General features: G+C 47.0%; 1 protein-coding gene across 1 annotated transcript; it reads left to right on the top strand.

The window, feature by feature from the left end:
* Positions 1-1,868: 1,868 nt before the first annotated feature.
* Positions 1,869-3,551, top strand: LOC120039665 (janus kinase and microtubule-interacting protein 2-like). Its single transcript, XM_038985076.1, has 4 exons — positions 1,869-1,951; positions 2,108-2,173; positions 2,953-3,021; positions 3,160-3,551. Exons 1-4 carry the CDS (start codon positions 1,919-1,921, stop codon positions 3,295-3,297), a joined length of 306 nt encoding a protein of 101 aa, XP_038841004.1. The 5' UTR covers positions 1,869-1,918; the 3' UTR covers positions 3,298-3,551.
* The last annotated feature ends 11,835 nt before the right edge of the window (positions 3,552-15,386 follow it).

Here is a 15,386-nt window from a genome sequence, read left to right as displayed (position 1 = left end):
AATATATGGAATGGTATCAAACACACAAAAAAAACATGTTGGATTCCGTGACACAAATTCCATTACAGCCATTACAGTGAGAGCATCCTCCTATAGCTCCTCCCACCAGCCTCCTGTGGCGCTTAGTACAGCGTACAGACGCACGCACACAAACATACACACTACTGTGCCTCGACCCATTGTATGTACCTTGTATTCTGACCGCCTTACCATCCCCACTGAACTGGAAAAGTTAATTTTTTAAAATTGAAAGATGTACAAGAATGTTGTCTTTAGTGAGATGAATATAATTTTGAATGGAATAAAATGTGTTCAAGTTCACCATCTGCCCATCTTTGTTCATTTGTCTCCTCCTTGCATGTAGTTGTTCTTAAGTTTCTTTCTGTTCATTAAAAAGGCAGTCGTATGCACAACATTCAAATCATCAGGCACATGTGTCCGAGATCTCTTGATTGTTATCCATAATAGAAGATTATCGACTGCATGGCTTTCCTCCTTTCAGGTTCTGCCTCCAACAACTGATGTAGGATATCTTTAATGAGCTCTTTCATATACTTTTTTAGAGTATCTTTCATAGTATCCTTTTTTTCTATCTTTCATGATGACTTCATAGGAGATACTCGATCACTTCAAGAAGGTATCAAAGAAACTCGTAATACACACATGAGAATGGGTTGAATGGACCCAAAGAGCCACTCAGTCACTTAAACTCGTCCATTTGAACTCCCAGAGTATGTTTTAAAACCCTATTACTTTACTTTGGTTTTAAATCATGTTTCTCCACCTAACTCATTTGGACAGATCCTGAGCATGCTATCCTCATCATGTAAGTACTGTACATCATTCAGTTCAGTTCCCAACCATGACCCATTCAGTTCAGTTCCCAACCCTGACCAGTTCAGTTCAATTCCCAACCCTGACCCATTCAGTTCAGTTCCCAACCCTGACCCGTTCAGTTCAGTTCAGTTCCCAACCCTGACCCATTCAGTTCAGTTCCCAACCATGACCCGTTCAGTTCCCAACCCTGACCCATTCAGTTCAGTTCCCAACCACGACCCATTAAGCTCAGTTCCCAACCATGACCCATTCAGTTCAGTTCCCAACCATGACCCATTCAGCTCAGTTCCCAACCCTGACCCGTTCAGTTCCCGACCCATTCAGTTCAGTTCCCAACCCTGACTCATTCAGTTCAGTTCCTAACCCTGACCCATTCAGTTCAGTTCCTGACCTATTCAGTTCCCGACCCATTCAGTTCAGTTCGCAACCCGTTCAGTTCCCAAACCTGACCTGTTCAGTTCCCAACCTTGACCCATTCAGTTCATTTCCTGACCCATTCAGTTCTTGACCCATTCAGTTCGGTTTCCAATCCTGACCCGTTCAGTTCAGTTCCCAACCCTGACCCATTCAGTTCTCAACCCATTCAGTTCCTGACCCATTCAGTTCAGTTCTCAACCCTGACCCGTTCAGTTCAGTTCCCAACCCTGACCCGTTCAGTTCAGTTCCTAACCCTGACCCATTCAGTTCAGTTCCCAACCCTGACGCATTCACTATTAGTCTCACACACCAGTCTACCCAACCAGAATATTAGTTGTGATTGTACTGTCCCCTTTAGAGGGCTGGCTGTTGTGGTCTGTAAATTAGACTGGTAGGACTGTTTGTGTGTGTGTGTGTGTGTGTGTGTGTGTGTGTGTGAATGAGGGCTGGGTTAACTGTCTTTGTTGTCCATTAGGAGAGGGAACACAGGCTTCCAGCCATGGGATTCCACATGACTACCTTCCCAGAGAACAGCAACAGCGCTCTGCAGATCTTCTGTCACCAGGAGGGCATCAAGGTAACACAAACACACACATTCTCCCTCTCGCAGCGTATGTAAACTGGATGTGTAATCCCTCTTTAGGACGTGGTTATTCCAGATCTGATGAAGAAACTGGATATCCTGGGAGATAATGGGGTGAGTTTACACTCTCTCCACTGTTCCTAATACTCTCAATAAAATGATCTTACTAACATTCACAATGCTATTTTCTCCCTCAATTAAAACCTTAATAAATACTTTTATCCCTCCCCGATCCTCTATATCCATTTCCTGTCTCTTCTTCGTCTCCAGAACTTGCGTAACGAGGAGCAGATTGTTGTCATCCAGGCGGGGACGGTTCTGTCAATGTGTGAGAAGGTCAGTCTCTCCTTCTCCAACAACACTGGAACATTGTTACATTGTGGGAGGCAACCCATCTGCCTCCTCTTCCTCCTCTTCCTCCTTCTCGTCTTCCTCCTCCTCCTTCTCGTCTTCTTCCTCTTCTTTCTTCTTCTCCTCTTCCTCCTCTTCAACTATTCCTCCTTCTTCTTTTCCTCCTCCACCTCCTTCTCGTCTTCCTCCTCCTCTTCCTCCTCATCTTTCTCCTCTTCCTCCTTCTTGTCTTCCTCCTCCTTCTCGTCTTCTTCCTTCTCTTTCTTCTTCTCCTCTTCCTCCTCTTCAACTATTCCTCCTTCTTTTCCTCCTCCACCTCCTTCTCGTCTTCCTCCTCCTCCTCCTCTTCCTCCTCCTCATCTTTCTCCTCTTCCTCCTTCTTGTCTTCCTCCTCCTTCTCGTCTTCTTCCTCTTTCTTCTTCTCCTCTTCCTCCTCTTCAACTATTCCTCCTTCTCCTCCTTCTTTTCCTCTTCCACCTCCTTCTCTTCTTCCTTCTCGTCTTCTTCCTCTTTCTCCTTCTCCTCTTCCTCCTCTTCAACTATTCCTCCTTCTCCTCCTTCTTTTCCTCTTCCACCTCCTTCTCTTCTTCCTCCTCCTTCTCCTCCTCTTCCTCCTCCTTCTCCTCTTTCTCCTCCTTCTCCTCCTCCTCCTTATCTCTGAGCCTGCCTCTTACACCTACTGGTCCATTATCTACTGAGTATTTAACTGTACAGTATGTGTTGAGTGTCTCTCTCTGTCTCTCTCTCTCTCCCTCCCTCCATAGTGGTTAAAACAGATAAACAGCACAGAGGCAGCCTTGACCCAGAAGATGATTGACCTGGAGAATGAGACGGTGAGAGACCCCAAAAAAACATCTGACCAAGTATCAGTGGTTTTTCACTGTCTCTGACGTGACGCCGTTGTCATGGTGATGCAATGTGATACCCCGTGATGTGATTTCATATCCTGTGTTGTGCTGTGGCTGTTCCAGGACCAGTTCAGTAAGCAGAAGGGTTTCATGGAGGAGGAGCTGGACTACAGGAAGCAGGCCCTGGATCAGGCCTACATGGTACGACACAGCAACATGATGGGAGAGGAGGGTTACTCTACAGCTGTCTCCTGCTTGTAGGAACATGGGTGGTGGTCCTCAGTTGGTAGAGCATGGAACTTGAAGTTGCAATGCCAGGATAGTGGGTTAGATTCCCAGGAAACACCTGTTCGTAAAATGTATGCACGCATCACTGTAAGTCGCTTTGGTTAGAATCGTCTGCTAAATGGCATATATTGTATTATAATTATATATTACAATAGTCCTTATATTATCAAGATGACATGCAATAGTTTCATAAAGTATATGTTTTAGACCTAGATGTAGACCCACTGTCAGCCCTCTAAATGATGTAAACCCATAAAACATCACTAATCCACAGACCAAACCCTGCTGTTTGAGTTTGTCATGTGTTGTCGGGATACTGCATCTTCTACCTCAATGAACCCGTGTTTGCACTGGGTACTAAAGGACAGAACGAGACACACCCTACTGGCTGGGGAGAATGGCTGTGCATTAACTGTTCAGACACATCCCTAACACTCTCAGATGAGAACAGTACGATCCCGAGACAGGATGTCTAGTGATTCCCTCAGTGAAGTGTGTAATTCTAATGAGACTGTATCAAGAGGAACTACACGTCGACTAGAGATGTGTGAATGTTCCTAGTACAGAGAAGCCCGTATGTTTTACATTCTTCCCCTCTCTAACTTGATTTAACAGTCACTACCACCATGAGTCAGGTAACAACAGGAGTATCTAGCACTCACCATTTATTCATTTGATTCAGTGTGTGTTTTTGTGTTTTTAGTTCCACTTTATACAGTGTCAATAGAAGCATGTTTTTACATGGTCACTACACTGACATTATAAGCCGTAAACAGGCGTAACAGTTGTAAGTACTATGTAACAAAGTGGACTTAGTACCTACACTGTAGTTACCATGAAATTACCATGAAAAACACACCATTATAGTGACACTAGATATAAAGCGGAACAGTGTTTTCCATCTCGGCCATGATCACAGTGGCGTACCTGTGTATGTGGCTGTATGGCAGAGGATCGCAGAGCTGGAGGCGACTCTGTATAGCGCTCTGCAGCAGGAGCCGGGGGGGCGTGCGGTCGCAGAGTCTCTGTCCAACAGGCAGCGGGAGGAGCTGGGGCTAGCAGTGGACAAACTGCGGAGGCAGATACTCAGGCAGAGCCGCCAGTATGACAGTCAGATCTTACAGGAGCGCATGGAGCTCCTACAGCATGCCCAGCAGGTAAGGAATGGCCTTAACCTGCAGCCGCCACAGAGAAAAGATGCAGTATCCCTCCTGCTTGTGTGTGTGTGTGTGTGTGTGTGTTTCCTTGTATTTTGTGTATTCCACCAAACCTCAACATTTCACAAAAGTCCTATCCTTATTCTATTAGTCTTTATGCTCCTAACATTAACATGACACTCCTAACTGCAACACAACACTCCTAGCCTCAACACAACACTCCTAACCTCAACACGACACTCCTAACCTCAACACAACACTCCTAACCTCAACACGACACTCCTAACCGCAACACGACACTCCTATCCGCAACACGACACTCCTAACCGCAACACGACACTCCTAACCGCAACACGACACTCCTAACCTCAACACGACACTCCTAACCGCAACACGACACTCCTAACCGCAACACGACACTCCTAACCTCAACACGACACTCCTAACCTCAACACGACACTCCTAACCGCAACACGACACTCCTAACCGCAACACGACACTCCTAACCGCAACACGACACTCCTAACCGCAACACGACACTCCTAACCTCAACACGACACTCCTAACCGCAACACGACACTCCTAACCTCAACACGACACTCCTAACCTCAACACGACACTCCCAACCTCAACACGACACTCCCAACCTCAACACGACACTCCTAACCTCAACACGACACTCCCAACCTCAACACGACACTCCTAACCTCAACACGACACTCCTAACCTCAACACGACACTCCTAACCTCAACACGACACTCCTAACCTCAACACGACACTCCTAACCTCAACACTCCTTGCTTCAGAAACTAACCATCAACTGTCTAATCAGTTACACAATAGGAGTTTACTAAAGACATGAATTATAATAGAACATTCTCCATAACCGACCTGCAGCTGAGACATTTTTCTTAGTCTTCTCTTCATTGGTCTCTCCTCCACCAGCCCTGCTGGGTGCAATACAGGATCTCAACCTAATCCCGTCCCCCAAAAACAGCTCTTTTCCAGGCCCTGCCTCTCCTCTGGCTGACTCAGCCTCCCGTGGTTATGATCTAAGCAGCTTTTAGGGAGAATGTGATCAGTGTGGTTCCATTGTTTCATAACTCTATCAGGATTACTTCCAGTGAAGGTTTTGGATTTCCCGCTTGTCTGAGTCTGTCTCAAATAGTGTTTAGAGGAGAGGAAAGGAGCAAATGGAAGTGTGCGTGCGTGTGTAGCCAAGACCAAAGGTCAGTCAACAAATCAGCTCATGTGGTCTGAACAAAGATTCACCATTGTTCCACTTGCTCGTTGTCATGGCAGCAGGATTTTTTTTATTTGACGCTCTGCAACAGCTGCCATGGTAACATGGGAGTAGGGCAGCTTCTGGGAATACATGTGGAAAGGGTTGTCGTCACTTTCATTAGCAACTGTTTAACAACCACAACCATTTATTTGTTCTACTTCTAAACTATAATACAGAGCCTGTGGTCAGTAGGAAGTTGACCTCCTGAACCATATGTTCCGTGTTATTTGCCTTACAGAGAATAAGACAGTTGGAAGGCATGATTGACATGCAAAAGAGACAAGTCAAGGAAATTGAAGAAAAGGTATATATGTAATTTCTCTCTCTGTCTAAGAAACATCTATGTATGTGTTGTAGGCACAGGTGGCTAGTGGAACCTAATTTGGGGAGGATGGGCTCATAGTAATGGCTGGAAGGAAACAAAATGAATGGTATCAAACACATGGTACCACTCTATTCACTTCATTCCAACTATTATTATAAGCCTCCCTTCACCAGCCTCCTGTGGTTGTGGGTCATGTGAGCGGGCAGTAGGACTCTTCAGTTAGAATTCTGAACAGTAACGTGTCTTCTTCTCTCCTTTTTTTTAACATTCTTTAACATTATTATGATTTGTTTAGTTCTTCTTCCTCTTTTTGTTTTTCTCTCTAGCTTTTATTATTGTGCCTTAATGACACTGACACGGACCGACATCAGGTAATGACACACAGCGACGCAACCTCCCTAATACTGTGTAAGAACAGGAGGATGACGCTGACGATCAATTGTCTGTTTCCTCAGGTGCTAAGGCGCTCAGGTGGAGAGTGAGGAAGAAACACACAACATGTTTGTTTTTTTAATGTGTTTTTTAGATGGTTCACAAACCTTATGTCTTTTTTGATAAACATGCACTTTTAACCTGGGATGCAAAACATAACAAAACCATGACTTTAAAAAGTGAACAAATACCAGAGACATATAAAGAGAGGTGTATCAGTGTTTTTTTATAGAAAGGAAGCCTCGCCTACCATTTCTGGAAGTGGAACAATTAGCCAAACTCTAACGTGAGTTCTAAAAAGCATAAACATTGTGACTGGAACACTGAAGCGGGACAATAAGGACAACATTGATTGAGACACTGCCTCAGATGAATTTAGAACCACACAACGAAAGAGTGCAATTGGAGAGGAGGGAGAAAGAGGAGGAGGAGAGGAAGAAGAAGGGGGAAGATGGGGAGGGGGAAAGAAAGCAGGAGGCCTTTCTAACACAGACTAGCCAAGTCCTGGGCACTGGACCTTCCCGGAAAGCTCAGCGCATGAGGGTCTCCATGGAAACGGCCGTCACGGCCACGTTGAAAGGGTAAGAAGTGAAAGCTCTGAGTAGGTTCCGCAGTAGAGAGACACCAGAGGACTGAGGGGACAGGAGGAGTCTAGTCTGTGGAAGACAACAAAGAATCTTCAGTAGGTAAGTTACTTTATATTATCACAGCACTGTATTTTACAATTATGTCTAACTTTAGGTACCTTGACAAAACAAACCCAACACAAATACTTCCTCCTTCTGCTCTGTTCTGCAGTTCTGAGTTATCCATTGGCTTCACATTGCATTCATTCATTAGCTTAATCAGAGTTACGCAATAACTTGGCTAACTGGGAGAGATGGGTGATGGGATGAGGGGGCGGGGCTTGTTGTGGTTAGGGAGAGGAGGTGGTGAGGTAACTTTAGACGCATGTCTGAAGCTAGTCAGCTACTTGCTGCAGCCGAGCTACTGCTCTCATGATTAATGCAATTTGTATGAGTGTGTGTGTGTTACACCACAGCAAAGGGTCAAGAAAGAGAAGGAAGAGAGGACAGAGAGAGAAACGAAGGGAGAGAAAGAGGGAGGTCAGAGAGGTATAGAGAGAAGGAGGGGAGGGAGTTTTTGAGAAAGAGAGGGGGGTATGACTGAGGTTGGAGAAGGAGTGTGTTTGCTGGTTTGCTACCAGACAGTGGATGAATGCAGGGAGAGGATCAGTAAGGTTTCTGAATGGAAACCGTTGGTTTGCAGGTTCTAGAGAGGAGGTCACCCATGAACAACAACCATGGAGGGGAACATGATTACAACAGCGGGGACCGGAACCGGAGCTGACTCTGTGACCATGGTAACAGGTCCCACTGGCACCCCGGACCTCCAGGTTCTGACCCACAGAGTGAAGCTTCTAGAGCACAGCCTGAGAGACAACGTCAGCTCCTTCACTGAGTCTGAGAGCGCTCTGCACAACAGGTGAGGAGCAGGTGACATAGAGACAGGGATCACGTATCACACAGCTACAACATATGGCCACAACCATATCACATTGCACATCCTGTTCTCACATGCAGCTTACCAAGCAGCATTTTGCCATAGTAACAGACAGTTGGTTACCTCTTAGCATGATATCACTGTGTGTGGGGTTTATTTCAAACATTGCAGCCAGTAAGGTATGTGTGCACACTTCTACTTTCTCTTGGACTGATGACAGGCAAAAACAATTTGACAGTAGGATGTCTCATCTCTGTTGAATGCTAATGTAATGCTATGCTAATCATGTAATGCTATGCTATTCATGCAATTCTATGCTATTCATGCTATTCATGTAATGCTATGCTAATCATGTAATGCTATGAAAATGTAATGTGATCTAATGAGTCATGTCGTCCTCCTGTGCAGGATTAGAGAGTTGGAGGTGTCAGAACAGAGCCTGCTACAGAAGGTGGAGGACCTTACTGCCAACTCAGTCCTCCACTGCCCCAGCATGCTGCAGCGCCAGAGGCTGGATGAGCGGCTCCACACGCTGAGGGAGGAGGTACGCTCCATGGTGAGAAACAGAATTGAGCTTTACATGAGCTTCAATGAGGCATAGCAAACATATGAGTACTGGAAGCTGTACTGTACATGTAGTGTAAGCCTGTTGTAACCAGGTATTAGTGTAGTGTAAACCTGTTGTAACTCAGGTATTAGTGTAGTGTAAGCCTGATGTAACTCAGGTATTAGTGTAGTGTAAGCCTGATGTAACTCAGGTATTAGTGTAGTGTAAACCTGTTGTAACTCAGGTAGTGTAGTGTAAACCTGTTGTAACTCAGGTATTAGTGTAGTGTAAACCTGTTGTAACTCAGGTATTAGTGTAGTGTAAACCTGTTGTAACTCAGGTATTAGTGTAGTGTAAACATGTTGTAACTCAGGTAGTGTAAACCTGTTGTAACTCAGGTATTAGTGTAGTGTAAACATGTTGTAACTCAGGTATTAGTGTAGTGTAAACCTGTTGTAACTCAAGTATTAGTGTAGTGTAAACCTGTTGTAGCTCTGGTATTAGTGTAGTGTAAACCTGTTGTAACTCAGGTATTAGTGTAGTGTAAACCTGTTTTAACTCAGGTATTAGTGTAGTGTAAGCCTGTTGTAACTCAGGTATTAGTGTAGTGTAAACCTGTTGTAACTCAGGTATTAGTGTAGTGTAAACCTGTTGTAACTCAGGTATTAGTGTAGTGTAAACCTGTTGTAACTCAGGTATTAGTGTAGTGTAAACATGTTGTAACTCAGGTATTAGTGTAGTGTAAACCTGTTGTAACTCAAGTATTAGTGTAGTGTAAACCTGTTGTAACTCAGGTATTAGTGTAGTGTAAACCTGTTTTAACTCAGGTATTAGTGTAGTGTAAGCCTGTTGTAACTCAGGTATTAGTGTAGTGTAAACCTGTTGTAACTCAGGTAGTGTAGTGTAAACCTGTTGTAACGCAGGTATTAGTGTAGTGTAAACCTGTTGTAACTCAGGTATTAGTGTAGTGTAAACCTGTTGTAACTCAGGTATTAGTGTAGTGTAAACCTGTTGTAACTCAGGTATTAGTGTAGTGTAAACCTGTTGTAACTCAGGTATTAGTGTAGTGTAAACCTGTTGTAACTCAGGTATTAGTGTAGTGTAAGCCTGTTGTAACTCAGGTATTAGTGTAGTGTAAACCTGCTGTAACTCAGGTATTAGTGTAGTGTAAACCTGTTGTAACTCAGGTATTAGTGTAGTGTAAACCTGTTGTAACTCAGGTATTAGTGTAGTGTAAACCTGTTTTATCTCAGGTATTAGTGTAGTGTAAGCCTGTTGTAACTCAGGTAGTGTAGTGTAAACCTGTTGTAACTCAGGTATTAGTATAGTGTAAACCTGTTTTAACTCCGGTATTAGTGTAGGGTAATTTATTCTACTTTATTGTAATTGTAAGAAGAAGGAGAATGCAGGGAGTATGCGAGTATCATAACTCTATTGTAGCTCAGGTGTAAGTTATTGTAATCTCCCTGTCTCTGTCCCAGTCCCAGGAGAAGGAGCGTGGGGACCGTGTGTGGAGGGAGAGGCTGCGGCGCTGTCAGGCCCAGCTCAGGGCTAAAGAAGAGGAGATGGGCCGCCAGTCTCAGTACTTTGAGCTCTTCAAGAGCCAGCTGCACCACAAGCTAGGCCTGGCCAGAGACAGAGAGCAGGGCCTGCAGACCAGACTCCACCAGCTGGAGCGACCGGTGCTGGAGATGAACGTATCTACTGCCACCTACATAGCCCCTGTCAACACAGCTAGCACCAACTCCGTTACTGCAGACAATGTCAATCCCATCATGGTACCAACCTCAGGCCAACAGAGAACAGAGACAGAGAGACTGCCCCACCCAAGGTCGGAAGGAGAAGGAGAGGAGGAGGACGGTGAGGAGAAGACACAGCGGAGACACTACGGACAACAGCTCCAGCAGAAGCAGGGAGCGGATGATAGAGAAATAGATGGAGAAAGAGAGGGGGAGGAAGGGGAAGAGGGTGAGAGTCTGGGGGGTGAGGCTAGACTGAGAAGCTTCATCCTCAGCCTCCAGGAGGACCTCAGGGTTCTGCTGGAAAGGGAGGAGCAGAAGCTGGCGGAGCAGAGGGGGCTGATGGAACAGCTGCAGGAAGCGCAGGAGAACAACCACTTCTTGTCCTGTACGTTGGAGGAGATGAGGACGGTGGTCCACAGACTGAAGCTGACAGAGAGCTCCCTGATGGAGGAGGTGGAGGAGCTGCAAGAGGAGAACCAGAGACTGTGTCAGAGGCTCAGCCACACCCTGAGACAAACCAACCACAGCCTGGGTTCTACTGACCCCAGCCTGGCTACCTCCCTGCCAAACACCCCTGGCCTGGGTCAACCAGTTCCCTGCTCTGTGGACAACACTGACCCGGTGAGTGATGAGATGAAAGATCATGTAGAGGGGACTCTGTAAATCAGTGTAAGAGTTGGAGAGTTAAGCCTCAAGAAAGTGAATGATTACGATTATAAGCAAACCTTATTTTAGGATTGTAAAATGGATTATAATGTGGGATTATCATGGGTCCAAAGTGGAATGTTGATCTGAGTAACTACAGAAGAACTAACGAGTGTGGCCGGCTTGTGTGTTTGAGACTGGGATCTGCTTTTTGATGAACCTCTAATGTTTAATGTTCATCATCTATGCAGGTGAAGCTGATCCCAGGCCAGTCTTCACTAGACACACCTCCCTCTGCTCAACACCATGGAGCAACAGAGAGGTCACAGGAAAACTCCACTCTGCCTCTGCCCCAGCCGGACCTCCTGAACCTCTCAGGCCACCGTAGCCAGAACCCCGGCCTCATATCCCTGGGTACTAAGAGCGTTGAGGGTCTGGGGGAGTTGACCCTGAGGGACTGGTGTCCTGGTCCTGGGGGCTTCCCCTCTCTCAACCTGGAGGAGGGGACAAGCGAGGAGACTGAGGCCCTGAGAGAGGCTTACAGGAGCATGGGGGGCGACATGGACTCACTCCGGGACCACAGGGACCAGCTGGAGAGCACTCTACGACACACACAGGACCAGCTGCACAGGGTGACCGAGGAGAACGCCCGACTGAAATGTAAACTCAGGGAGCAGGGAGAAACAGGGGCCTGCGAGGTGGAGCAGTGGTCCTCGCTTGTAGGCGAGAGCATGACAAATGTCCAGGAAAACAAGGTGCCAACTCCAAACCTAATACCCCAGGGTAGCAGAGAGCTCACTGCAACTCCATATCAGAATGATACTATCCTAGCCTTAGCCCAGGATGACCTGTCCCTGTATGCCTTAGCCCAAGATGACCTAGCCCTAGCCTTGAACCAGGAGAACCGGGCCCTGGGCAGGCGTATCCAGGAGCTCCTAGCCCACATAGAGAGCCAGGAGGGGGAGAGTGAGAGGGAGCTAGTCCAGCTCAGGCTGCAGGTGTCCCTGCTAGAGAGGGAGAGCACCAGGCTGGAGCAGGAGAACCTGGAGCAGGGAGGTCTCATCACTGAGCTGACCAGGAAGACTGAGGATGACCTCAACACTATCATAGAGCTGCAGGAAAGACGGGTCGAGAGCGGTCAGCTAGGCCTACAGCAGTGTGACAGTGGTTTGACCACTGAGTCAGAGTGCGGTCAACAGGGTGAGCATGCGGTCGGCTCAGTGCCCGCTCAACAGGGTCAACCCACAGTAGGGGTTGTGACCAGTCTACAAGGTGATCAGACGCCAGGGTCAGTGAATAGTGGTGTACTACAGGTTGACCACACAGTCGAGTCAGTGTGTGGTCAGCAGGAGGACCGTTTGACCACGGAGTCAACGTGCAGGCTTAGAGAGAAGAGGGACGAGCTGATTGGCTATCTCAGTGATCTCAATGAGGAAAGAGAACAGGTAGCCCTCTCACTTAGCAGTCAGACAGAGGAGAAACACCAGCTAACACGCTCCATGTGGGTTCTGAAAGAAGAACGCGACCAGATCCATAAGTCACTCTGCGGTTTAAAAGAAGTGAAAGAACAGCTGACAAGGACCCTCTGTGGTCTGAAAGATGAGAGAGACAAGGTGATGCGGTCAATGTGTGGTTTAAAAGAGGAGAGAGACCAGCTAGTTCAGTCAATGTCTGGACTCCAGGAGGAGAGAGACCAGCTAGTTCAGTCAATGTCTGGACTCCAGGAGGAGAGAGACCAGCTAGTTCAGTCAATGTCTGGACTCCAGGAGGAGAGAGACCAGCTAGTTCAGTCAATGTCTGGACTCCAGGAGGAGAGAGGCCAGCTAGTTCAGTCAATTTCTGGACTCCAGGAGGAGAGAGACCAGCTAGTTCAGTCAATGTCTGGACTCCAGGAGGAGCGAGACCAGCTAGTTCAGTCAATGTCTGGACTCCAGGAGGAGAGAGGCCAGCTAGTTCAGTCAATGTCTGGACTCCAGGAGGAGAGAGACCAGCCAGTTCAGTCAATGTCTGAACTCCAGGAGGAGAGAGACCAGCTAGTTCAGTCAATGTCTGAACTCCAGGAGGAGAGAGACCAGCTAGTTCAGTCAATGTCTGGACTCCAGGAGGAGAGAGACCAGCTAGTTAATTCAATGTCTGGACTCCAGGAGAGAGACCAGCTAGTTCAGTCAATGTCTGAACTCCAGGAGGAGAGAGGCCAGCTAGTTCAGTCAATGTCTGGACTCCAGGAGGAGAGAGACCAGCTAGTTCAGTCAATGTCTGGACTCCAGGAGGAGAGAGACCAGCTAGTTCAGTCAATGTCCGGACTCCAGGAGGAGAGAGACCAGCTAGTTCAGTCAATGTCTGGACTCCAGGAGGAGAGAGACCAGCTAGTTCAGTCAATGTCTGGACTCCAGGAGGAGAGAGACCAGCTAGTTCAGTCAATGTCTGGACTCCAGGAGGAGAGAGACCAGCTAGTTCTCTCAATGTCTGGACTCCAGGTGGAGAGAGACCAGCTAGTTCAGTCAATGTCTGGACTCCAGGAGGAGAGAGGCCAGCTAGTTCAGTCAATGTCTGGACTCCAGGAGGAGAGAGACAAGCTCTCGCAGTCTCTCTTCAGCCAAAACGATGAGAGAGACCAGTTGATGCAGTCAATGTGTGGTTTAAAGGGACAGAGAGACCGGCTAACACAGACACTCAGCCGTCTAGAGCAGGAAAGAGACAAGCTGTCATCTCTCAGCCTTCAAACACGAGAGAGGTACCAGGTGGACCAGTTTGTCTCTGATCTAAAAGAAGAGAAAGAGCAGCTAGTTCAGTCAATGGATGTTCTGAGAGAACAGAGAGAACAGCTCGCAGGGGAGAGAGACCAGTTGCAGATGGATGTCGCTACTCTACGGAATCAGCTGCTGTTACAGGGGCGGCGCCACAACCAGCAGCCCTCAGAGAACCACGTTGGCAAGGCAACACGCACAGAGGTTGTGGCTACAGAGAGAGGGGGTCAGATGCCAAAAATGCATGATGATGGTGATGTCACTCATAGATGTCTGGCCACGGTCTACTCCTACAAGACCATCCGTTTGGAGCAGTCTGCACAGGTAGGAGCGAATCTTTGTACTTGTGTGAGTTGTTATGTATGTTGGCACTGAGTTTCTGTCGGTAGTAGCGTGTCGCAGGGTTGTGTGAGTTATAGCATATCCCCGTATACAGAACCACTTGGGAGAGAAAGAGGGAACAGATGTGGAGCAGAGTGAACTGATGAGGGAGATCGAGTCGCTGGGGTTAGAACTCAGAAGCTCACGAGAGGTACTGAAGAAGACCCAATCAGAGGTGAGCGCTCCTTTCTTCCTGTCTTCTTGGCCAATCAGAGGAGAGGTCAGAGGTCAGAACCATGACTGGACAGAATCTGTGTGTGCAGGCTCAAAGGTGGTACCGTGAGCTGGGTGTGTCTGAGGTCAGACGAGAGGAGGCTGAAAAGAGGGCGGGAAAGGCAGCCAATGAGGTGAAGAGGGCGGTACAGGCAGCCAATGAGGTGAAGGGGATGAGAGAGGAAACCAAGGAGGTGGAGGAGACGAAGAGGGAAAACCACACACTGAGAGCAGAGGTATGGATAGAGAAAGTATCCCTCTCACTAACCACCATAGTCATGTCATGATAACCCACTGGCTGTGTCTGTTGTTAGTTGGGAGAGGTGAAGAGCAGACTAGTGGGTCTGGAGAGAGAGAAGACCGATGCTCACTCACTAAGGATCAAGATTGAAGAGAAGTTCAGCTTGCTTCAGGCTGAACTCAAAGCCAAGGTGTGTGTTGCTTCAGGCTGAACTCAAAGCCAAGGTGTGTGTTGCTTCAGGCTGAACTCAAAGCCAAGGTGTGTGTTGCTTCAGGCTGAACTCAAAGCCAAGGTGTGTGTGTTGACTAAATCTTTCTGTGTGTGTACTGTATACCTGATTTTGTGATCATTCACTCAGAGTGTTGCTCTGAAGGAGCTGAGTTCAGAGTACACATCTCTGAAGACAGAGCAGGGCAGCAGAGAGGACTGGCGCAACACACTCACCTTACTGAGGGTGCGCTATGATGACATCAGAGCTAAGGTAAACTGCCTTTTGTCAGCTAAGATAGGTAAAAGTTACCCTTAAGTTTACAAATTTAGGTAGAAGACATCCTTTTGCACAGATCTAGGATCAGCTTAATACTCTACCATCCCCGAATCCCGAGCCTTACCTGTTAGGAAGAAAATTCAAAACTGACCTTAGATCAGTGTCCAGGAGCAACTTCATCCTAGTCTGATAAAACCACAGCTCTCTGCTTAGAGTGATGTTTGTTCAAAGACATGCAGAATTAATTGTATTGGAGGAGAGCTTTTACAATATCAAAAGAGCTGTATTTGTGGTCAGTGTTTTTGGTTTACTGTAATGTTTTGTTGTTATTTCCAGTCAGTGTATTTACTCTAATG

The sequence above is a fragment of the Salvelinus namaycush genome, unplaced genomic scaffold (genome assembly GCF_016432855.1).
Source record: "Salvelinus namaycush isolate Seneca unplaced genomic scaffold, SaNama_1.0 Scaffold2903, whole genome shotgun sequence".
Lineage (NCBI taxonomy): Eukaryota > Metazoa > Chordata > Actinopteri > Salmoniformes > Salmonidae > Salvelinus > Salvelinus namaycush.
Note: the sequence above shows the minus strand (reverse complement) of the source record. Positions and strands in the feature narration are given on the sequence as shown.